Source organism: Triturus cristatus, chromosome 3_1 (assembly GCF_964204655.1).
Source record: "Triturus cristatus chromosome 3_1, aTriCri1.1, whole genome shotgun sequence".
Classification (NCBI taxonomy): domain Eukaryota; kingdom Metazoa; phylum Chordata; class Amphibia; order Caudata; family Salamandridae; genus Triturus; species Triturus cristatus.
In genome coordinates this window covers 379,463,886-379,490,116 of record NC_140583.1, presented here as the reverse complement: position 1 = coordinate 379,490,116, position 26,231 = coordinate 379,463,886, and the positions used below count along the sequence as shown (strand labels likewise).

The 26,231-nt window shown below is 42.1% G+C and overlaps 1 protein-coding gene across 1 annotated transcript in view; it reads left to right on the top strand.

Moving 5' to 3' along the window:
- LOC146860297 (uncharacterized) overlaps positions 1 to 26,231 on the top strand; it is a 781,914-nt gene that overhangs the window by 698,298 nt on the left and 57,385 nt on the right. The window contains exon 6 of the mRNA XM_085644159.1: positions 12,280 to 12,343. Within this exon, the coding sequence (XP_085500285.1) occupies positions 12,280 to 12,343 (64 nt within the window). The remainder of the gene's footprint in view (positions 1 to 12,279; positions 12,344 to 26,231) is intronic.

The window sequence follows — 26,231 nt, the reverse complement described above, 5'->3', positions numbered from 1 at the left end:
TAAGAATGCTCAGAATCGCTAACTCCAAGACCACTATTTAGATAAGTGCACGCATCTCTGTCAGGGTAAGTATTGTTTTTCACAGCTTGGACACAAATCAGAAGTCTACAGTGGCCCCGGAAATAAATCGAAGATGATCCTGTCAGCCTGAATTGGCATCTACAAGTCAAAAGAGGCTGCCCTTTATTTTGGAAACTATCCGTGCCCCCTGGCCAAATATCTAATACCTATTAAGTGGCCATCTGTTAACATCAGTACTGCCTTCCTGGGGACACAGAACAATCTATTGTCCTATGGGAGCAGGATCATTGACTAGCCAGGAATGAGTATTGATTCTCTGGGGTGGGCTAATATGCAAAACCAGTTCTAAATCAGTCTTGCCTCAGGCAGACCAAAGCACGCTTTTCTAAAGTTACCGTTCCACTAACTGTATCAAAGTTAAGTGGAAAATAACATTGAATAAATATTTTGCAAGCACTTTACCCCATAAAGGCTTACAATGAGGATCGTATTTACATGTCGTCATATTCATGGAAAATGTATCCATACCTATAGAGTGGAAACAGTTTTTTGGATAATTTCACTCCTGACTCCTGACCAGTCTCAATATTTAGTGTGCCACATTTCATATATTAGGAACCCAGTCCAGTAAGCATTTAAGGAAGAAATGTAGGGGTGACGTATCCCTGCTGTGTCGCTGCAGTGCTTTTAAACTGCATCCAAGCCAGAATACAATTGTTTGATGCTCCATTTAGTCATATATTTTTGTCATTAGGAGTGGTGCATTGGCACATTGCAGTCTTCATGTAACATGTTAATTTCCATGCCATTGGTATACTTTTGGTGCTGTGTACCATGGCCTTACACTAAAGGAAATCAAGCCATTGGCTGACACTTTTTTAACAATACCATATCAGCGGCAGAGCTGAGGCTCTGCGACATTGAATAGTACTGTCACAATAATAAAGTCTTAATATTAGCAAAAATAGTGTCCGGAAAAGGCATGGATCTATGGTGATGATGGGAGCCTGATTTGGCAATGCTAAGATTTTAATTTGTGACCTGCATATCACAATGTGGGTCGGCAGAGCACTTACAACTCATTAATCTATTTAGCAGATTTCTGTCCTGTTCAAGTTAGATTCTAAACTACAAATATCTCATTTAAATGCCAATTTAAATATACATTAGTTACAAATGAAGGTTGTCACACCTATAGTATTTAATACCACCATGCCTACAGATGGCCTTAAGAACTGTACTGTGTTCAACAGCCATCTTGTGAAAAAATGACCCTTTTTGCTTGGTCGCCCCCATTATTTTGCAGATTGTATTGCTGCTTTTTAGAGACTGTACAATGGAGCACAGCTGTCAGGTTCCCGGTGTTTGTACTCTGACCCCTAAAATATGTAGAAATTGGCTAATCCCTGATTAAATTATTTGTCTTTTATTTAATGTCTTAGGTGTGGGAATACACCTGTAGCATGAAAAGGTAAATGTCACCAGTGAACTGAGCACATAATGTGCCATGTACTAGTGTGACAAATGAAAACATGGGTTCAGGCTGACTGCTGTAGTAAACCCTGCAGTGAGACATGTTAAAATAACCTTTTTTAAGGGTTAAACTCCCCCACCCCTTTTAAAACATTAGTACATCAGTACTGTGTACAGTCCTTGTAGCAGACAAAGTAGGTATTTAAAAGTGGGTCATGTAGAAAATTGAGTCATGTAGAAAATTATTGCAACCATGTCCCTGCAGTGACATGCCCTAAAGCTATGTTCACTGTGCCAGTCTAGCCGCCCTGCATTGAAAACTAGAGTACCGATGAAAATAATAATACTACTAACTGTTGAAAGAGACCAGCTAAACAAAACAAGTAAACCACTATTTTTAATAGTTATTAAGAATCCAATTCAATGGTGTAGTCCTATATTTAAGAAATATTGAGTAAAACTAACTTTTAGAAAGCTCCATTTTAACTGCTTGAACTGTTAGATGGCTAATTAGCATATGCCTCGGCCAGCTCCCAGCCTGTGCTCAAGCCTGGAAAGAGGTGTGAAACACTTCCTAGGAGCAAAACAATAACTGTCCTGAATGGGCACAGATGACTCCTCTGAACTTCAGAGAATATACAGAGTAGGAGCTGTGGGCATCCTGTGACACCGCACTGGCAAATCGTGCTTGGCAGGTCCGTTGAGAGCTGACAGTCACTGTATAGCCAAAAAAGTACATACATAGAAGGAGGACAGGAAGGACAAACAATTCAGGGAAAGAGAATTAGGAAGAACATTATCACATTTCACTGAATAAATGTTGAAAATCATTGAAGTATTTCTTTAATTTTAAGTGTTTCAGCAAGAATGCCAGTGGTGAAGAAAGGTGTATTTGTAGCTGTCAATGTCCACCAATTAAAGCTACAATTGTATGCACTATTTGCATGTCTTATTTTGACATAATGCAGTGGTCCACTAAACATCCACCACGTCACCCTGTCATGGTTTCCTGCAGTTTGGATAACAAGCTGATTAGAGTCTGAATTCCATGTAAACTGCTGTTTCAAACCAAAACCACCATCAATGATTGTTTTATTTTGTTACTAGCCAGCCTTTGCTGAGTAGCTCATGCTGTTTTAATTCTTTGTTTTGTAGTTTTACAAGATTTATAGTAGTTTTATATAGCACAAACTCCTCCCAAAGGTATTTAAACACTTCACATGAAAACCAGTTACATTATGCAAGGTCACATTAATTTTTAACAAACCCAACAAGATGATGGATGGTGTGCTGAAACTTTTCAACCACTCACCCCTAGGCAAGAAACCTGGGTTTAATCCATTGTTCTTTTACTTATTATGCCACCCTAGGTTGGACCCAGCCAATTGTAAATCAGAATTGACCCTGCTCCTCATGGGAACAGTCCAGCGTGAACTTCCAGGGCAGGTCCTCCCTGGACGGGAAACAAGCATCCTGGGACAGGTTTTATGGCATCACCCCTCATCTGCCAGGCTAGTTTGAATCTAGTAGCACAGCGAGCAAGGGACCCTCGTCTGGGCATACCCTTGGCCACTTAGGGCGAACATAGCTGTTAGAAATGGGGGTCTCTAGTAGGCAGAGGTAGGTACCATTGACCAAGTAGGGGCCCTTGTTTCTAGTCAGGGTAAGGGGGATACACACCTAAAATAACCCCTGCTCACCCCCTTGGTAGCTTGGCACGAGCAGTCAGGCTTATCTCAGAGGCAGTATGTAAAGCATTTGTGAACACATACATTAATAACACTACAAATGGACACCACACCAGTTTAAAAAAATAAGTAGTCTTTACCTAGACTTAACACAAGACCAAACGACAAAAATCCACAAGACAGTATTAAAAAATATGACTTTCAGATGGTAGAAATAGCTTAGTTCAATGTAGATGGTAAATGCAACACTTTACTCTCAAAGTACCTTGGATGCGTAACGCAACATAAACAAAAGGGTCGAAGGAAAGGCGATGCATCTGTTCCTTATTTCGGAGGAGGCAGCGCCACTGTTCCTTACTGCAGCGCAGGGTAGGATATGCAGCTGTTCCTTACCGGAGAGGAGACAAAGTGTCTGTTTCTTACTGTGATCCGGTGCAATGTGACAAGATGGCGCCTCGATGCGATGATCCTGTGCGATGCAAGAAAATGGCGTCTTTGATGCGCTGCAACAACTTGGATGTGATGCATGCACGCCCGACAACCGTGTGGCAAAAGCGATGGTTTCTTTAGCCACGAAAGGCCCTGCGACGTGCTACTCCAGTGATGCAACGGCGACCTCTGCGGCGGCGGCACGCTTCTCCGGTGATGCGATACCCTTCTTTCTCATTGTGTCGCGCTTCCAGCTCCCAGCGACACGCAGTCTCTAGATGGCCCAAAACAACATCAGGCACCTCTTTGCAGTTAGAATTCCCAGCGACGAAATTCAGGGGGAGCTGGTGGTAAAGTCTTTGTGTCACTGAGACTTCAGAACAGGAGGCAAGCTCAGCTTCAAGCCCTTGGAGATCATCCTCAAGATGATAAAGTACACACACAATGTTCCTTTTCTCCTTTCCTTGGCAATGAGTAACCACTGCAGGCCAACCCCAAACAGTCACTATCACAGGGGCAGTCTCCTCCTTCAGCTTCCTTGGTTTCTCTCCTTGGCAAAGGTTTGTCTTGATTTCCAGAACTGATCTAAAGTTCTGCAGTTTGGGCCCCAATATTTATACTGCAAAACCCTTTGTTCTCTGAAGGCAGAGAGTGTCTGTGCCCAGCCCAAACCAGTTCTGTCCTCCCTGGTGCAGCTTTCTGGCAGGAGGTGGAGACAGCATTGTTGAAAGAAGACCTGGCCCACGTAGCTGAAAGGAAAACTCATCCCCGTACTCTCTATTCTATGCAGGTCCTATTCAGCCCAGCCCTGACCCATCAGACTGCTGGAGCCAAGGCCCTCTCCAGCCCCCTGTCACTCACAAACCTGGCATGGAATACAAAAACCTAGCAGAGGCACACTGGATGGTTAGGCAAGTAAATACCTACTTTCTATAAGTGGCATTTTCAAACACAGAATGTAAAAACCACCCACACTAAAAGATGTATTTTAACATTCTGAGATGAGGCATACTAAACTTTATTTTCCCATCTTGTTCCCTGGGTCATTTATGATTATAAGATGTTATAATCAAACTGCCCATTCTGGCCTATGGGAACAGATAGCCTTGCAATAGTGAAAAATGAAATTGGCTGTAATTCACTATCAGGACATGCCACACACACCAGGGCATGTCCTACCTTTCACATACAATGCACCTGCCCAGGGGGGTACCTTGGGCCTACCTTAGGGGTGACTAACATGTAGAAAATGGAAGGTTTAGGGACTGGCAAGTGGGTGCACTTGCCAAGTCGACATGGCAGTCCCAGACTGCACACAGGCTCTGAAATGGCAGGCCTGAGCCATATTTTACAAGCTGCTTCTGTGGGTGGCACAACCAGTGCTGCAAGCCCACCAGCAGCAATTGATTTACAGGTCCTGGGCACACATGGTGCACTGTACTAGGGTCTGACAAGTAATTCAATCAGCCAATCATGGAGTCACTAATCCATTACAACAATTTACAATAGGGAGCATGTGCACTTTAGCACTGATCAGTAGTGGTAAAGCGACCAGAGTCACAAAACCAACAAAACAAAGGTCAGAAAAAATACAGGAGGAAGGCAAAAAGTTAAGGATGACCATGTAAAAAGGGCCAAGTCCAACAATAGCAAACACAACAAGACTGTTCTCATGGGGAGCAGGGTCAAGACTGATTTGCATATGGCTGTGGTTAAACTGGAATGGCATGAGGGCAAACAAATGATGATCTAGGCCCAGATTTCTGTACTGGGGTGAATATTTGACTTTGTTCAACATTCGGTCCATCAATCGTTCTTTTGCATTTGTCACCCGAGAGGGATGGGTATGCCCAGATGTGGGTCCTGTGCTTTCCATGCCACTGGAGTCAAGCTAGCCTGGCTGATGAGGGGTGAAACCCCGTAACTGGTCCCAGGATGCTTGTTTCTGGTCCAGGGAGGACCTGATCTGGCAGTTTGGGATGGACTGATTTTCATATGGCTGGGTTTAAACTGGAATGGCATGGGGAGCAAAAAATCGATGTAATCAGGCCCAGATCTCTGTAGTGGGGTGAATGTTTGATATTGTTCAACATTCTATCTATCAATTGTTCTTTAGCTCATCCATCTTTACGCACGGGGTTATAAGTGATCTGTCTATAATCACATGCTATTGAGCCGACGCAAAGACTCGAACATGGATTCCCAGTTCCAAAGTCTCAGCTCTGGCCATAAGGCCACATCGTTATGTGCTTCTATTTGTGAAATTTTAACCTACAACTTAATACTTCTGGCAATCAGTATTCTTTGAAAGTTGTTTTGACTAGAGGCCACAACAATCTTAAAAGGTGACACTGCCCTGCCCAAAAAGGAGAAAAGATCATTGATAGAGATTACCGGTATTTCTTGGGTGACTAAGCTTCAATGCATGTTGTACTATACCTTTGGCTTTTAAATGATATGCCTTGCAACTCAGCTGTTTATTCATTATGGATGTTAGTAGATGGGATTGCATATTGATTTGTTTATTAACTATACACATCTACTTGATGGTAGAAGCTATGTACATTTTGGTTACTTTTGGTACCTGAGCTACATATGAACTGAACTTGGTCAGAAAAGAGAACAGAAAGGTCCAGGCGACTGAGTAGAAGACTTTAAAAAAGTCCACCTGCGGGAGCGTACTTTCAGAATGATGACTCTACAAGAGAGCAATAGCATTATATACTTGTTATGCTTTGTAGCACTGCCCGGTAGATATAATCTAGATCAGCCTATTTAGTCGGCACGGTGGCCCATATCTTGACCTTGATATTCAAAAGTGAAATGTGGTGGTAAGGCCCACATTCCACTGGCTAGTGTGGCTTTAGAATAACTATGATGTCATCAATCCTAAGGGGTAGGGGCAATAGTCTGCTGTTCAGGAAGGAGACATTGTTTACAACGCATGTGTTACAATGAGTGCCATTAGAACACAATTTTTACAATGCAAAATCCATTGCAACGCATGTCATTACAACGCATGCCATTACAACACATTCCCCAAGTAACGCCCGTGCGGAGTTAGACTAGTACTTTGCGTTGTAATGTATTATGCATTGTAATGGCTTGTGTTGTAATGACATGCGTTGTAATGGATTTTGCGTTGTAAAAATGCATTATAATGGCATGCATTGTAAATGCGTGTGTTGTAACGTGGCCTATTCTGTTCAGGTCTTCCCGGCACATTCCCAATATGTGGGGGCCCCGCGGTGCCAATGGGGCCTTATAAAATTCCACTGGGAGGCCATCCGGACCCAGCAACTTACCCTGCCGGAGCTGCATCAGAGCCAGTCCACTGTGATGTCTAACTCCAAAGATTCCCTGTCTTGTGTCGAAAGAGTTCAGGGAGGGAGGTCATAGACAAACAGGTCTACCTCCAAGGGGCTTTCCTTATTGTGGTGGTGTGTAGCGCCCAATAGTAATCCTCGAAGCCTACGGTAATCAGTTACTCATCAGTCAAAAGTTCCCACAGAGTGTCGAAGAAACAAGGAATGCGGTCTTGTGAGAATGTGGTGGGGCAGAGCCAGTGAAGAATCTTGCTGGCTTTGTGTCTCCACTAGTAAATGCAACTCTGAGTCGCTGTCCAGGCTAAGCGTGCTTTCTCCATCAGTGTTTGACGTAAAACAGTTCAGCTGTGCAGCGAGTCCCAGAGGATCTCCAGGTCCAGGGAGGTCAGGTATTGAGCCTCCAGTTTAAGAAGCTGCACCTCCAACTCTTCCACCTCTGTGGCAGTACAGCTCCAATGAGCTGCACAATAGCTGTTAATTAGACCCCACATCGTTGCCTTCCATGCCTCCCACAGGAACCCAGGGGTGGCACCCAAACCTACATTGTGGTGAAGGTATCACTGTTGGCGTTGTGAAGGGCCAATTTCAGCTCAGCATCCATGAGGGTCCAATTACTCAATCGCCACTGAGGTAGTCTCCTCCCTCTCTCCTCTCTTGCTATTCACAACTCGACCAGTAAATGGTTTGACAGTCCACCTAATGAGCATCTCAATGATTATGCAGCCCTGGGCCTTAGGAACGAGCAAATTATTAAGTCATGAAAAGAACTTGTGTACCCTGGAGAAAAATGTGTATCCCCGCTCTGAGGGAAGACAAAAATGCCAAGGATTTAGCAGGCTCTTGGCGGCATTCAAGTTGTGTGTGAGTCACACAGTTCACATAACCTCCAAGCAGCCAGGGCCTGGCAGGAAACTCCATAATGACAGACTGTATAGTTTGAAAGAAAGGTACATAGACATTGAGGAGGGAGAAGAGCTTTCCCCCAAAGATGCCAGAAGTTGCGATGTAGCGGCCCTGGGCATCATGCTAAGTCTGAATGTGATGGATCAAGACATATCGCTCAATAAGAATAGCTACACCCTTAGCCCTTCTAGGAAATCCCAAGTAAAACATGCTCCCACACCCTAGTTGTGCCAAGAAGATACAATTGTTAATCACCAGGTGAGTCTCCTTCAGGAGGAGGAAATCAGGATCCAGCCTCCAGGCAGTCCTCAAGACCACACCATGCTTTATTTTGTCAAGCAATCCATTGACATTCCAGGCAAGCAGCAGCAGGAACCGAGGCCTGTCATCTATATGAGAGTCAACTGCCATAGCAGTGCCAATCCGCACTGAGGGCGCAGGAAGCAGGCGTGTCTGTGAAGCATATGCAGTAGTGTGTGTGCCTGTAGTGTGATGGAAATAAAGACAAAACTAACAGTAACTAACACAAATCCCCACCTTCCTATTTCCCCCCCATACTTGGAGAACAACAAGCGCGTGTCGTAGTAGGACCATCATGGTGCTGCCAACCGGGTTATCCAGAGCAAAAACCTCTCTCTGACAGTTGCACAAAACTCACCCCAACCTACTCCTCACTCATGAACCAGGGAGCAGGAACAGGTAGCCCACGGGCAGTGCAGTGAGACCCGCCCTGCACACAGCAAACATGACTGTAAGGGAAACATAGCACATGCAGTGGTCAACAGTATAAAACAATCTAAGTGTCAGTGAGGCATCAGAAGAGTAACATCAAAGAGAGGTGACATCTGGAAATCTCACAGCAGCAGCGGGGGATCAAATCGGATTCAGAAACAGTGATGGGAGAAAGGTAGGGTCAGCACTCCTACAACAGTCAGATGGTCAGAATCCACCTGTGTCCCAAAATGTTATTAGCCACTCGTGTAGCGAATCCTCTGACGGTAGGGCCGCAATTGACATCCCTCCAGGTGGGCCCTTGAATCCAAGGCCAGGTTGTCTCTCTGTGATGCCTTGCTGTTGCTCAGATGATGCCACTCCTTCACCCACTCCCAGGTCGCCTCCCGAGTGTTAAAAAATAACAACTTGCTTCTAAACAATATCTTGGGGCACACAGGGAAGAGCAGCATATCTTGGGCTCCCAAGGCGCTGATTTCTACTTGACCTCCTGGAAGGATCAGTGCTGTTGCCGGAGGAAAGTAGTGATAAAGACAGTATTATCCTCCCCACATGGATTTTATTCCACCTGGAGAGACCCTCCACGTCTTCCACTTGCGCCACCAGCAAGGCCACTGTGTACTGCGAGGTCATCACCTCAGGCTGGCAGGTTTTCAGGGTGGCCTCAGCCTGAGGCTGGGGGAGCAGTCACCTGTGCACCAGCAGGCTCAGGTGGGGGCTCCACAGAGGAAATGGATTTGGTGTATTGTCTATCTTCCCCTGTATGGAGGGTTGGGACAACTTAAACTTCTCCACGTCGGACAGACTTGCAGAAGCGTGGCCCCATGCCCAGAAGCAGCAAGATATAACAACAGGTACAGAGGGAACACTCCTCAATGAGCAAGGAGCTGTGGTATAGTACAACCCAGTAGTGTCCCCCCCATGCTCCACCACTCCAGCAGAAAGCCACCATCTGGTAACCCCCGGCTACCTTGAACATTCAGGGCACCCCACCAGCACAGGCCATCTGCCGAATCATTCACAGAAGGAGGGGGGAACTGATGGGTCATGGCCTCGACTGCACTGTCCAGGGTAGATGTAGCAAGTGTGCTATGGGGCAAGGCCTCCACCCCCCACCGTCAACTTTACAAGGCAATAGCAAAAGATGTCCGAGGCACCGCAGTCCGAAAACAGCTGCCAACTAAACACCACCGCCACAACTATGTTCATTGTGCAAAGACACTGCGGCCCACCAGGACACCAAATGTCCAGTAGCAGGGGAGGACTTACAACTCCCCCACATGCACCAGAAGGGGGTGAGTATGGAAGAGCCCCCCACCGTTTCATGCAAGAGAGAGGAGAAGTAGGGTGAACCCCAAGCATGCCCCATGGCTTGAGTCAGCCGCCGAACCCCTGACAGTCGGCAAGTAAGAGCCAGAGGGGGGTGAAAGAGTCACAGCTGGCACTCCAGATGGGACAGGCAGCCCCCAGCCTGTCCTTAAGCTATCCCACAGTCCGATCTGACTGCCGTCATCCAAGAAGGCTGCCGTTACCACAGGCTCCTTTCTCCCAGTGGAAGCGTTAACTAACTTTATGAAAGTGGTTATTATTCTTTATATCAGCCATAAGAAAACTGTGTAACAAATATGTCCCATTTTTTATTGCTGCCCAAGGATAATCCAGTGTCTCCTTTGCTTTTATTTTCTACTCTTAGCCAATTTTTGGGAGAGATTAAGATATATTTAACAAATGGAGAGTGTCCATTTTATGTGTAAAACTGTTAAGATTCCAACTTATGCTGATTAAATTTTACATTATGGTGCTAGCCCCATGATCTCCCTAAATCCATAGCCCTACTACCTCCCTAAATACATATTCTAATGAGGTTCAATTTGTATGAAACACATTTAAATCACATACTGAAATATATATGTATGCTTTTTATGTTTTTAGTTGAACCCTCCAACTTCCCACAAAAATGATCTTTCTATTTTGTTCCCAAATAATAATTTCAGACATAGTGTTGATAACAATTTGTCTTCCTAAAAGCCAAAAATTAAAAATCTAATTGCTCTGTATACATCATGATTTGGTAGACCTTACTCAATTATAATCAATGTTATCCATAATATTTTCTACATGCTTTCGATGCTTCATTTTAACATTCCTGCTTCTGTTTTCAACCACCTGAAGAAGATTTTCTCAAATTCAGCAATCAGCAATAAAAGATCTAAAATTGATTTGTCAAAGCTTAAAAGGCTAAAGGCAGCTATCTTGACTTTAATACATGTTGGTCTTCTTTAGACCTAGGAGAAATTTAAGTTGCACAAACATAACTTGCATAATTTCATGTTAACCAAAATTCCTAAAACATTATGCCATTTATGCCTATTTGTCTAATTATGGCTCATTTGTAAGAAAAATGAACCTTTAAAGGCTCAATTCACAATAATATTCTATAAACATTCACAGCAAATGAACAGGAAAAACAGAATGTGAGCTACTTTTGTTCACGTGTTCTTGTTTAAATGAATCGGCGCACCAATAATTGATGCAAAGATGCATTTCATATCAAAATGTAGTGTGAAAGGACAGATTTGTATCTTGCATAATTAGACATAATTTTGTGTAACTCTACCGTAGTTTCCGATAATTATGAAATGCAAATTACGGGAATTTTGCACACCCCTAGTCTTCTTTTAGCATCATTACATTTTTTACTATTATCCTAAATTAAGTGCACATTCATCCGAAAGTGCATCTTGGCACTCTGTAGTAAAATTGCTAAGACTACCACATGGTTGGAAATAGTAAAAAATTAACAAAATAGGAAGGGTTTAAGGGCTTTTAGGAAGGCTATATAGTTCAGCATTATTCCAAATATTATGTAGATTCCTGGACAAGTAATTTCACAATTTTAGGTCTTTATATTTGATGGATCTATCCCCTATTCGAGTGAGTTGGAACCTAGAGACATACAGAAAGAGGACAACCTGAGACCAGAGGGCTTGGCGAGAGACGTGCATAGAGAATCTATCACTAACATGTGATTGTTTACAAATCTTAGTTTACTTTATCCAAGCAGCAGTATGCAAGTCTAATTGTCTTAGTCTTAACAAATTACCTGTACACTTACATTTTATCAAATGAATTACTGTTTCCATATTCCCTTTGAGTACACATTTTAAGTCTTCATTAATTTGGTACAACAATTTACTTTTTTGTTTTTTTAGCTTATTACAGTCTAAAGAGTAGTAGTTAATAAGTAGCGCCAAGCCACATCAAGATATTTTGTATGATCCTCCATAGTTTATTGATATTTTAATATAAATTATTAAGAGTTTCTCTTTTATGAAATTAAATAAGAATGCTTGGAAACCTTTCATTATGTTTCTCCCTTTTATTTCATTACTTTCTTTTCTTATATAATCTTGGCTCTCTTTTAACATTATATTCTCTTTAGTTGATGCTATATTTGTTGGAGTAATCTAAATTTTAAGTCTTTTCCAATCATAAATAAACGTTTAATTGTGCGCATTATATTAGCTTTGTATTTAAATTATATTGTTACCACTTTTCATTCTATTTATTGGCATACTTAATATTTTAGCTTTAATCTACTTATACTGTGTATTATTTCTATTATTTTTACTATTAATTGTGAAAGCATATAAAATTCTTAAACATATAAATGTAGACAAATTATATATTCCTATTTCTCTAAATAGAAATGATGACCCGGTATTTGAAAGTTCTACCGCCAAAGAAAGATGGTGCAGAGTTATCGAACAGGTAGGACATGTTTTCAGATATTTAACCTCATTAAATGTCATGCTTCAGCCCCCTACTTTTTGATCCCGAGAAATTTAGCAGGAACTTAGAGATTATCTCTTACAATGTGAAAGTCATGATTAGGATTGGAGGAGAGACTGAAATGTATGACATTATTAGTTATTGCCTTATGAGTTTGTTTACCCACAACACTTGGTATGCTATCTGGTCCCCATGCTATTGCCAAATGCTCTCTGCTGTTTTCTAACTTGTACAGACTGTTCCATTTGTCATGCCATCATAACTAATATTAATGTATCTGCTGATGTTTACTTCTCCCTGATGATTGCTTACTAAGCATTGTTGTCCATTTGTGCCCATCTTTGGGTTGTGTGCTATGTTTCTGGCCTTCCTAAATGATAAATAAAGCATTAAAAAAAGATATTTAATCTCATTCATCTCAAGGTAAACAATAATGAAATCAACGTTCTACTCAATTTTGGATAAAGGGTACATAAAAATATATTGTGTAATTTTTATTTTCAAACAGTATACTTGTGGTTCATTATGCTATTTTAGATTTAGGCCGTTGTATGCTGGTGCATCTACATTGTATGATCTGTAATATTGAGAGATGTACCTGCAAATAAAGTAAGCCCTAATCCTGGTAAACAATGTCTTTAAACTCCAAAATGTGACCTAGAAATTAAAAAATTGGAATTTGACATCTTTAAACAATTTAAACACTAATTTTGTTTATGAGCATCCATCTCTGCCAGCTGCAATCAACACTTGTACAGCTCTTTGAAAATAAATTGGATTAAGTTTGCACTAGAGAAAACTATTTTAAATAACTAATAAAAATATGTTGAGAATTAGTTTTTTTTTAAAGATGTCACTGGGAACCTGATTATTTATCTTAATGGAACACACACATTTTAAAAATAGTTATACTTTTTTTAAATTTGTGAAAGAATTGCATTGGCAGGAAGGTAATTGCTAGTGTAGTACATGATGTAACTTATATTTTTAGTGGTTTGTACATGCCTGCACCCAGCTTCTATATTTATTGAAAGAGTTTTTGATCATTGGGATCCATTGATATTTGGAATATTGCTTTGTTTACTTCTGCATTTATATAAGTGACACTTGTGGCTGCACTCATCGTTGGAATAAGATTAGTGTGCAACTAGCACTGCATTGTAGCAATTACTGGTGCATTTTTGGATCCACCCTTAAGATGTGCCTGAGATTTGTGTTGTCTTTAAGATTTAAGTCTTTTGAAACGGGTCCAATGGTCAACTGCAGCATTATACGTAAGAGTCACTGTTTAGCATTTGTATTGATTTATACAAATTAGTGCAGGCAGAATATGGTCTGCTTCCCTATATTTATCTAGGAAAATGGAGAAAGTGTTTTTAATTGCCTCTGACTAGCTTGCCTGGTGCTTTGATAAACTATAACGGATTTGAATAAACTTATTTGAGAGTGCTTAGCAAACCTGCAATGCAACATGTACTGTTCAATTGCATATTTGTTTACATATTTATGTATCCATTTAATATCCTTGCATCACCGATCATTTACGTATATCTTGGTTTAACAAAGTTGGTTAAACATAGTTACATTGACACAGAATTGCAAAAAAGAAAAAATAACTACATAAACAGGATAGTGTCATTGTATTTGAATTTGTCTGTATTGAAGTTCTGGAGCACATTAAACCAAGACGCATCAAAGCACTAAGAGCAGAGGAGTAACAGAATGACCGCTGGCGACCCCAACAAGCACATCCAAAGTCACGCTCTTTAACAGAAGCTAAGCTGTAAAAAAGAACATTTGAAGTTTCTTACGGAACAATAGGTACAAGTTCAGGCACCTGATCTGTTTATGTAGGGAATTACACAACATGGTCGCTGATACTGTAAGAGCATGTCCTCCCCCACCTAGCTTTCTTACATCGCTGGACAGCTCCCTCATGGCAACCTGTTGATCTCAAAAGTCTCCCAATAGCGTAACAATTCATGGTGGTCCTAAAATAGCTTAATCCCTGAGAAATGAGGGCTTAATGTGTCAAGCAGAGTGCTTTAAAGGACACCCATTTCTTTATAGGCAGTCAATGAACATGTCTCAAACCTTCCCTGGCTGAGGAGTGTTTTGGTATTCCTAATACCAGGCATGCAGCAGGATTTTAGATGATTTAAAGCTTAGTTAACAAAAGCTGGTTGAAGTTTAAATACAGGGCATTGCAGTAGTCTAGATGGGAGGTGATCACTCTGACGACTACTGAAACCCCAAGTTCTTCCGGAGGAAAGGCATTATTTTCTTCACAATTCTGATCATCCAAAAGCAGGCGCTAATCGCTTTATTAACCTTGGTGTCAAAAGTTAAGGTGTTATTAAATATAACACGCAGGTTTTTGACCATCGCTACTGGAGTAAATAAGGTCTCTCAACTGTCTGGCCACCAGTGTTTAATCCAGATTGAACTGTCCACACCATCCACCACTATCTCCGTTTTCTCCCAATACATTGTTAGCCAGTTCCTCCTCATTCACCTGTCGCTTTCCCGCATACAATTCCCAAACCTATCCACTACCTCTTCCCAGTCATCAGAGATGGAAATGATAATCTGGGTGTCATCCGCATAGGATGATACATGGAAAGCAATTGAGCATACTAGTTTTGCCATGGGAGCAAAATATAAGTTAAGTAGGATGTGGCTTAGTGAATGACCCTTAGGGACTCCACAGGGAGTCCCCGAAAATATATTGCAACTGCATTCATTTGTGTATAATTCATAATTTTGTTGGTAGAAGGCTGGTTATTAGTTTGAAAAAAGTTAATTAAGGTAGCAACCTGTATTCTGAAAGCAGAAACGGTGAGCTCAGTAAAATAATGTAAATCAAGGAATTCAAGACAGCATTCATAACTCTTGATTAGATACAATATTTGATAAATAGCCATGTATGCAAGGCAGCTTAGTTTAAAATTGGTCTATGCTTCAATGGAAGGCCAATGGAGATCAGGGAGACAGAGGGTGATGTGATCAAATATGTGTGAAGTGTTGATCAATCACTCTTCTGATTGATGTATTGCTTTGTGAGAGCTACTTATGAGGAAGATGCCATGAATGGATTTTTGAAGACTAGTCTGCAGGCAAGAAGAGCATGAAGAACTAATTTCATGTGGTCAATAGATGTAGGGTATTAGATTTTCTTGAATGAGCAAAATTAGAAATTTGTTGATTTTGCAGCTATCTTAATGTGTGTGGTATGAGAGCTAGGACCTGGGATAGGCGGAAACAAATAGATTTTTCACAGGAGGAGAGAGGAGGATAGAATGCATCAAGTTTGGATGAGCCCAGAGTTCTTGGTTTGTTATTAAAGTTGTGAGAAGGAGTAGAGAGAAAGACCTGTTTTTGAGCAAAATACATTTTCTTGTATCTAATTGTGAAGGTTTTTCATGGAAGTGTGCATACTGGAAATGTCTTCAGTTGTCCAAGATTTGAGGCACATGTGTCATTGGCATATTGATGCAATGACATATCTGTATTTTTAAGGCTCAAGACAAGTAGCCCGAACTGTAAGGTGAATGATGTGGTTATTCCTGAGATGTGGTTCCTCATCTTCACAACCTGGCTTCTGTTGATGACGAAAGAGAAGAACAAACTCAGGACCAAATCTTGAATTCTAATGCTTTGCTAGAAAATTCAACTTGACCTGTCACAGTCAACTTCATGGAAAGGTGTATAGGGCTACTTATTTAGTGTGTAAACCTTATACACATCCAACAGCGTTTATATTTTGAAGAGTAATTACCTGTACCATTATTTTTACACATAAAACAATAGATGTGGAAAAAATGCTGAAATAATAAAGAATAAAATGTGCATCTATATTGGAACAAATGTTAAAGAAAAAACCATAAACTGAAAGACTTAATCATATACTGTGAGCATGTGCAGGAGAATCAGACTTTTGCTAAGAAATGTATCAGTCAATATTGGCCTATAATTGGCACAGGCTTTGTGATGACTGTTTACTTCTTTAGATGTGATGTATGTACAGCATGCTTTAAATATTTAGGCACTAAAAACTTGGACAAGATGGTGCATTGAATCCCCTGGTCTAAGAAACATGTTTGTAGCTGAATAGTAGGGTTAAGGATTTCAATATGTTTGCCATCTTTCATATGTTTTCCATTCACATGTGCTGGAAGGTGCAAAGGAACTGCCCACGAAAGGAAGATGGATTGTGAAGTAATGAGTTTATACTGGAATATTTGTCTCATTTCTTGCAGTTTTATATTCAAAGAATGCCAATACATTATCACAATGTTACTTATCCAAATAAGGGTAATTTACCATAGTTCCTGAGTTGATTAGTTTCTCAATGATGATAAATATTTCTTCCATGTTATTGTATTGGCTTGTTACTGCAGGGGATGTAGCATGCAGACTGTCTTCTCCAGTGTCCAATAGCAACCACACCTCCATTGAATACATGTTTGTTGTCTGCAGCATTGTGGGAGTGCTGTTATCTTCTTTCAGGGTTTCCGAACTTACTCTTCTTGTTGCTCGCTATAACATTTTCTAGATTTCTTCATTCTTCCTTGTGGTGTTTTCTGATTAAGGGGAATGACTTTGCCCAGCATTAAGGATAGCATATAGTAGGCCACACTTGCGATGTGAAATGTGATTGAGCAAATCTACCCTACAATGGAATACTGGACCCTATCATATATGCTCCCAGCAACTTTATTTAAAAAGATAAAAAAGGTAATGGAAATTTGAGCAAAATCGAATAAAACAAGCGTGGGAATCAAAATGTACAAATGTAACAAAAAGGGCTGCTTAGGAAAGCTTAGAGAAAATGTGTTTAATGTTGTCCTATTTAAAATTATGAAAATGGGACAGTGGCATAGATTGGATTCAAGATGGTGTTTAATCCTGCTGAACATTTTGACCAAGCCAGATCTAGTGACTGGATAATGTCACAATAGCCTTGAACCTCAGCTTAAAAGATACAATTTAAATTTTATTTAGTTGCATTGCAGTCCCGCAACTAGGTTCCCAAGGGCACAAGAAAATGCCCAGTAGACAACTGGTGCACTAGAATTCTTCCAGACAGACAATGGCTTCCCTTATCTGAAGACATTCTGAACTCTCAAACATTAGGAGGTATGTTCTACTTGGTAAAGTATCTTTCACTGGCAGAACCTTTACCCCACCCCTATGCCCAGGCATCATTTGGAGACTGAAGCCACTCCTCCTGGAGTAAACTTCTGCCAGCAGAAGATGGCAAAGTGCATGAACCAACTCTCTCCAATTGTGTTTAGTAGGAAAGTATACATTTATCAGTGGAACAACCAAGAAAACTAAATTGTCAGGTCCAGGCAGGTTCTCTCCTTTTAGTAAGTATAAAGCGGTGATTTAAAGTGCAAATATGTCAGCCCTCAATGCTGAAATATTTTCCCAGTTTTAATGCTGCTCATTGGCAGTTATGATTTCACTTGGAATTGGTACTTACTAATACTTCTAATCATGGAACTGCAATATTCATAAATTTTTGTCAGATTTTCCTATGTTTAGTTAAATCACATTGCATGGATCATTGAGGTCAACAAGCCGCGGCCAGATATGATACTGACTTCTTCCAGTTATTAGTGATCAAAACAATTGTATTCTCTGCCAATCAATTTTGAGTCTGCCTTCAGGTGGCATATTATGTAAAACTCAGAATTAAAGGTATCTATTTAGAGGGAGTTGTTGATATTCATCTGTTTTCTCAATTATTTCAATTTAGGTGGTAATTAGAGTATTACATTCTATAACATTGCTGATACAGGAGATATTAAAATATTTCAACAGCTTTGTTTTGCAGGTTTTACTAAAGTGCCCTGGTATTTGCAGTGGGGCTTGCTTCAACACCACTAACTGGTTAACTAAGAAAATGACGAGAAACAGCCTTTACAAAGAGGTGTTTACCACATTGTACCTTTAACTCACATTTTTTACCACATATCTTTTTAAAACCCATATGCTTTTACAACGTATGCCTTTACCATGCATTTAAGGTAAGTTTGGGGGTGAGGGGATGTGGGGGGTCTATAAACAATGAGTGGTAAAGACATATGTTGTAAACGCAATCGCGATCTAAAAACATATGGGGGAAAATACGTGGTAAGGGCATGCAGAGTATTTCCCTGCGTTGTTCCATCATACAACCAAAATATCAAAACATATCTATTGAGACCAATAAAGGTTTTAGTTCTCAGTGTGGATGAGAGTTATTTCCCAGAAAAGTGCTTTCAGAGAATTTGCTTAGTCTCCTCATTCAAGGGGAAAATATTAATCCAGAGTAGAACACTTTTTCTGTGTGTGTACACGTGTGTGTGTACTTAAACCCTTTTTAAACCAGCAATAATGTGAGACATTTCTCTTTGACCACTTCTTTCCCTGGGTCTACTTAACGGGGAGAGCCTGGCATATTAACCTGTATGCATTGTTTATCTAGTAATAATATAAATGCTTGGTGTTATTTCTTCACTTGGGAAAATCCTAAGTTCAACATGGATAAGTTGTCAGGATCTTATTGGAGGGAAAGAAAATACACGTTAAACAACTAAAAAGCTTCCCCATCTGTGAATAATATCTGAATTAGTGATCTAATACAGTCTCATAACAGTGGCGGTGTGTTCATTAGGGCGCTGGGGCGTTGACCCAAAAGCCGCTCCCGCAGCTCCCTCGGGGGCTCTGTCTGAACTGACAATGCTTGTCAGTCAGAATGACGCCGGACTACCCACCCCCTTCAGAATCTAAAGGGGGTGGGCGGTCTGGCGTCATGCTGACTGACATGCATTGACAAACCAGGGGGTGGTGCGCATCAGTGCGCATGTTAGGTTTAGGTCGGAGAATTTTTCCGACCAGCCCTGTCATGCGAACTAGTGTTTGCTCTGGCTGGCGGCTCCGCATTAGGAGAGTGAGGGTTGATAAACGCCGCAACCCTCGGTCTCCTAATGGGCGGGCGGGCAGCAAGTATCCCTCCTTTCTTGATTTATGGAACTTTGTGAGAGCGTCTAAATCAGCCTCACATCACATGCCACAGACTGTATTCGGCCAGGATAGCCTATGAACAAAACAGTAAAGGTTTGTCCTTTTATTTAATTTCCGTGCACTGTCTGCAGCCTTTTTCAGTTTTTTTGCGACACTGCTGAAGTCACACCCGGCTTTAACTCAGGCTTGTTGATAAAGCCAGGTTACTAGGGGGTGTCGAGTCAGCACCAGCAAACTGTTGTAAGAGCAGACAGACAGTGCAGTGATGGTTTTATGATATTTATGAAACTATCTTAACAATATTGACTTTCGAGTTCAGACAGTGCCATGATGGTTTTATGCACATGATGGTTTTATGATATATTTTCAACTATGTTAACAATATTGACTTCCGAGTTTGTGTTATCAGTCACTAGTCTTGGCTGCAAACTAAGTACAAAGGTTATTTTCAAGAATGGTGCCGTGAAAAAAAGTGAAATACCATCGAATTGGTTGTTTCACTTAATAATCACTTCAGCTGGCTCATGGTCAGGGCCGGACTGGCCGTAGCGGGCACCGGGCAATCCCCCGGTGCGCCGCACGGGTGGGGGCCGGTTTTGGGCCCCTGGGGGCCGTTTTTGCAGCATAGCTGCAAAATCGGCCCTGTAACAAAATCGGCCGAAAACCGGCCCTGGTAAAGAGCTTAGCCGCACCCCCAACCCCCTGGGGGGGCCGGCCGAGCACTTTGTCAGGGCCGGTTTTGGTTCCCAGTCCGGACCTGCTCATGGTGCACTGCGCAGTGTTACTGTCCCTTCGGCATAGGGAGGTGTTGTATGTGGAGCGCCTTCCCATGCATCTGGATTTGCTGTATGGTTGAGTCTGTTCCAGCATTGAGCACCTCTTCTGGATAATGAGAAACTGTGTAGTTGCATCTGTCTCTACATTGAGCTCCTTTCCTGGCTTAAGACAGGATGTTCGTGTCTGTCCCTGCACTGAGCTCCTCTCCTGGCTCAAGAGGTGCTGTATATTCATGTCTGTCCCTGCATTGAGCTCCTGTCCTGGCTTAAGTCATGTTTTATGTTTGTGTCTGTACGAAACTGAGCACCTGTCCTGGCTCGAGAGGTGCTGTATTTTTCAGTCTTTGTTAGAACAGATTCACAATTGCTTTATTAACCTGTTTTCTCACATTTTCTTGAAAATGCACCATTTTCCCTCTCTTTTTTAAAAAATTTCTTGGGAACCCCCTTAGGTGGTTCGGTCTTGCTCGCTACGCTCGCTCGCTACAGTGCTGTACAACAATTATTTTACTCCTCGCCACTTTCAAATGTCACCAGCCACCACTGTCCCATAATAATGATTCTAAAGGATCTTTCATCTGTTTTGTACCTAGAGAACACTTAGCATTGATTGTAGACCTCGCAGCACTCCATCTTTGAACGTTAAAACAAATTTAATCTGGACTAACTCACAATGCTGTATAATGAATGTAATATGTATATTCCAATTTTGCTGAACTTTGCGCAGTGAAAACCTATTTATTCTATAGCGTCACTGATCTAAGATTTCTGATATTGTAAATATACAAAGTTGTAACCATAATCAAAATATGCTGATAATTTGTGTTTATTATTTCCATTCATCACATATTTGACTATAATGTTACTTGCTAGCTATAGATCTTATACCAATAATAATCAATTGAAAGGCTCGAATGTGGAGATTATAGTTTTGAACTATGGTGTACAATGAAGATAAGTACAGGCTCATTTGGAGGAGAGTTGCAATGAGAAAACCTCCAAAATGTGAAACTTTAACATCCTGCTGTGCCTTTTATTTCCAACTTTATTTAGAGGTAAATTTAGAGCCATTGCTTCCTCTACTATTGTGACTACAACTGGGGGGGCTCTCTATGCCATTGTTATCTGCGTTCCTATTCTAGTCCGCCATGTAAGCACAGAGAGAAAACCTCCAGCACAAAGGGGCTGTTCTGGTTTGCTGAAGAGTGGCACAGATTTGTAGTTGGGAAAAAACTGCATATAGGCCACCATGCTTTTAGGCATATCAGACTTGTCATTGTTTTCACCAAAGTGGCTCGTATCATGGTGCTCAATTTGGGGATGAAAAGTCAATCAAAATGACAGCTCTAAAAATGAGCGGTGAGCTGTAGCTGGGACGACGGAGGCCTCTGTTTTCTCAGCATTAAGGTGGCTGTCCTTACAGCCTATACATTAAGACATTTCCTGTTTTTGTGAAAATTAGCCCAAAACCCCTGTGTTTTTAACATTAAGAAGATATAAGGCAACTGCACAATATCCCATTGGCGCCTACCAGTGGCGGGCTTGTCAGAGCTCTAAGGCGCAGCCTCCCTGCCTCCTGTGAGGCCCCACATTGTGCACTGTGTCTATCAGAGACCCAACACTGCACATCATTTAATTTGTTTTTTTCATTCACACTGCCAGTGCACGGGTCAGCCCTCTACGCCACATCTCCAGGCTCCGGATGACAGGATGAAATATGGTTTATGTCTGGCAGCATTCACACTAATATCAATTGGACTGAATGTTAGATATGGCGTGTGGAATTTCTGGAGTTGCTACATATTACTGAAGGGTGAAACGTGAAATCTAACCTGGTTCTTATTAATCTTTGACTATGATTTTTCATTTAGGTATATGCGAGGAATGTGTCCTGAATACATCTGGCATACCCAGGTTCATGTGAGGAGAAGGGTTTGGTGGTTTGGGGCTTGGATGCCTGTGATCGCAGACAGGTGGCGAATGGTGTCTATGGTCAGAACGTGTTCCCACTTGGGACTGCTTGCTAGTAGAGAACACCCAGGAGCATTGCCAGATTATTTCCCTAGGATCTGCTTGAGGTGGTCTGTGAGAATCACAGCTCTCTGATGTGAGTGAGTCTCACTCACTTTGCTCTGACAACCTTGATTTGACTGGTAAACTTTTAAAATAAGGTCCACTGCTGCACAGCTGAAGTAAACAGCGCTGGGCTAGTTGCACATGATAACATCACATGCATGTGCACACAGGCCATCTAAGGCAGTAGAACTACTGTTTTAACAGGATCTAGTCGTTGTTGTGTTACACTTTTGATGAGAAAGTACTGAACTTTTCACAAGTATGGAGTTTGGACAAATATGAGTAATTCAGCACAAAAACCTGGTTGCAAGAGCACAAGAAAAAATAATTTAGTGGGAGCGAGTTGCTGCTTACTTTTGCTGTTCAGGTTCTGTTGCGTTATTCACTATTATTTTAGCACAAAATGCATCATCCATTCCATTTTCGACACGAAGGTGGATTTTGCACTAACAAATAGTACTAAACACTGGGGTATGCTTCTTGCATGATTCTAGGTAATTTTGCACAGTTACACAACAGCGAATTTCTCCAGTTCTTCTCGCTCCTACTCAGTATCTCCACAGATGAGATCTTTAGAGCAATGGTTTATAGTCTGTGTAGGCCTTATAATTGAATTGGACACTCAAAAAGAAATGTTCCCCTTTCATTTTGCAAAACACACAAGATTATGGACGGAATGTTGCACATTGGCAAAACATTCACCCCCAGTCACCGATCTGGGCTTACTCCATTGTTATTTTGCTCGCCACGCCACCCCAGTTCAGACATGGCCATATGCAAATCAGTCTTGGCCCTGTGCCTCATGGGAATAGTCCAGCCCGAACTGCCAAGCCATGTCTTCCCTGGACCGGAATCAAGCATCCTAGGACCGGTTTCGGGGTTTCACCCCTCTTCAGCCAGGATATCTTGACTCCAGTGGCGTAGTGAGCGCGGGACCCACGTCTAGGCATACCCTTCCCACATTGGGCGAACAGCAAAACACACAAGATGATGGACGGAATGTTGTACATTGGCAAAATATTCACCCCCAGTCACAAATCTGGGTTTAATCAATCGTTATTTTGCTCGCCAGTTCAGACATGGCCATATGCATATCAGTCTTGACCCTCTGCCTCATGGGAACAGTCCAGCCCGAACAGCCAAGCCATGTCTTCCCTGGACCGGAATCAAGCATCCTAGGACTGGTTTCGGGGATTCACTCCTCTTGTGCCAGGATAGCTTGACTCCAGTGGCGTAGTGAGCACGGGACCCACGTCTGGGCACACCCTTCCAACATAGGGCGAACAGCAAAACACACAAGATGATGGACGGACTGTTGCACATTGGCAAAACATTCACCCCCAGTCACAGATCTGGGTTTAATCCATCGTTATTTTGCTCACCACGCCACCCCAGTTCAGACATGGCCATATGCAAATCAGTCTTGACCCTGTGCCCATGGGATCAGTCCAGCCCGAACTGCCAAGCCATGTCTTCCCTGGACCGTAATCAAGCATCCTAGGACCGGTTTCGGGGTTTCACCCCTCTTCAGCCAGGATATCTTGACTCCAGTGGCGTAGTGAGCGCGGGACCCACGTCTAGGCACACCCTTCCCACATAGGGCGAACAGCAAAACACACAAGATGATGGACGGAATGTTGCACATTGGCAAAACATTCACTCCCAGTCACAGATCTGGGTTTAATCCATTGTTATTTTGCTCACCACGCCACCCCAGTTCAGACATGGCCATATACAAATCAGTCTTGACCCTGTGCCTCATGGGAACAGTCCAGCCCGATCTGCCAAGCCATTTCTTCCCAGGACCGGAATCAAGCATCCTAGGACCGGTTTCGGGGTTTCACCCCTCTTCAGCCAGGATAGCATGACTCCCTTTCATTTTGGCCATAGTATAAGCCTGTAGTGCTTCACTGAAAGTCTGTGGTACTTAACTGTATTTTCACAGTAGGTAAAAGCTGCACCACAGTATAATGTTTGCATTGGCAGGGTCTAGAGAGAAGTTCAACATGTACTTCCCTATGTAAACACGGGTCTGAAGTGAAAATAAATTAGAACTTTAATCATAGTTGTACTCATTCATGTGCTTCAATTTTGGTCATATTTCTATTAGTCAGCTTTAATTAGACTCAGGCTTGAACTGCCCTGCTGGTTCAAGTTCATTAGTCTTTTCGCCAGCCTAAAATGGCCCCAGACAATATGGCCTTTCTGAAAGGATTAAGGCTGCTTGAGGGAGAGAAAGATGGAGGGACAATGTTTCCAATCTCCCAATCGGACCCCTTTGAAGTTTGGCTGCAAGGAGCCAGTTTGGCAGTGACAGGGATAGGGCTTAGAGATTTTACAGAACTGTGACCAGTGACAACTTCAAGTTAGAATGTTTAAAAGTTCCAAGCTGCTGTGTAGGAGGAGTGGCACAGGGTGTTGATATGTCATTTTTGGGTTGACCAGAGGTGCCCACTTTCTGAAACTTTCTATATACTTGAGAACCCCTGAACAAGGTAGAGACTGAAAAGCACTGGACTCTGCAGGGCACAAGGATGGTTAGATAGTCTAGACCTGTACGCACATGGGAACAGGATCTTACTCTCCAAGGCCAGTGGCACTGGCTTCCACAGTATCTCCGGAGGACAGTAGAACGGTGGACTTGGTGGAGACCCTGGAGGAGAGGTTCCCCCTGTAGGTTCTGTGGAATTATCTTGTAGGGGGGACTGCCTCCTGATAGCCATGCATGGCCTGTATGAGGCGAGGAGGTTGTGGAGGGCTGTAGAATGCAGACAGGGAGGGTAATCTGACTTGTAGACTGCAGGCTGCTGCTGAAGACCACTGGCAAAGTAGTAGTAGGAGCCCAGACAGGTGTGTTGGTCCTGGGTACTGCCAAGAATCCATACCAGCAGAAGGGTAGGCATTGAGCTCGGCCTCATCTGAGGAAGAGCAGTTAAAGAGAACAGTTATCTGAAAATTGTTGAGACCACAAATTAACACTCCTTGTAGCTGCAGCCTACCATTAGGAGAAAAACACAAAGTATCTTCATCCAGATTGGCCCAGCGTGCAGGAGAAGCCTGTGTTTATTTTGGCCATCCCATGAGGTTCTGCCCACAACAAGCCCCCCATTGCCATTGGTGGACCGTAGCCTTGACATCCAGAATAGGTTTAAGGCAAACTCCTACAGTCTTATATAAACTGTTCATCCACAGAAGTTTTTCTGTCCAATAATTTCCAAAGTTCAGATCTAATATATCCTGCTGCCTTCAAACCAATGAGCATCTTCCAAATCCTACTGACCAAAAGTGCCATCAAGTAATGCCAGCCCTATTGCTTTAACACCCTCTCTCTGAAAATCCTGAAAGTGCAAATTACCCCATCTAGGTTACAGATCCATGTACCCTCAAATATGCAATCATATACCTATCTCTAAAAAGAAATCAAGGTGGGCAATGTGTAGATTATATAGTAGTCAATTATCAACACACCCCAAAACTCCCATGGACGCTTAGAACAATGGGTTTGGTCCCAGATGTATGCATTAATAGCCGCAAAAGACTGGTCACAATTTGAGACCAGTATTTTTGGCTACCAGAAAAAAGGTTTTTTAACCCCTTTGCTGCCTGGCCTTTTCTCCCACTGTGCTAAGCCTGTTTCTGGCTATTTGGGGTAGTTTATACTTAGGCCCTCATAACGTTCTGTCTACATACGGTATCCATGCCAAATTTGCATCCTTTTCTTCCAACATCCTGAGGATTCTAAAGATACACACAGTTTGTAAATTTCCCTGGAGGGGACTGAGAAAGAAGCCAAAATATAGCTACATTTTCTGGGGGGGTGGGGAGGAGTGCTGCAGAAGAAAGCATCTGGTGTTTTCCCTGCAAATTGTATCAATGAAGGGTTTGTGGTGCTAAAATCACAATCTTTCCAGTTTTCCCGAACAGGTAGACTTTTGTCAGAAAACCCATATTTTCTACACAGATTTAGCATGTTACTGGGACATTGCCTATTTTCCCTATCT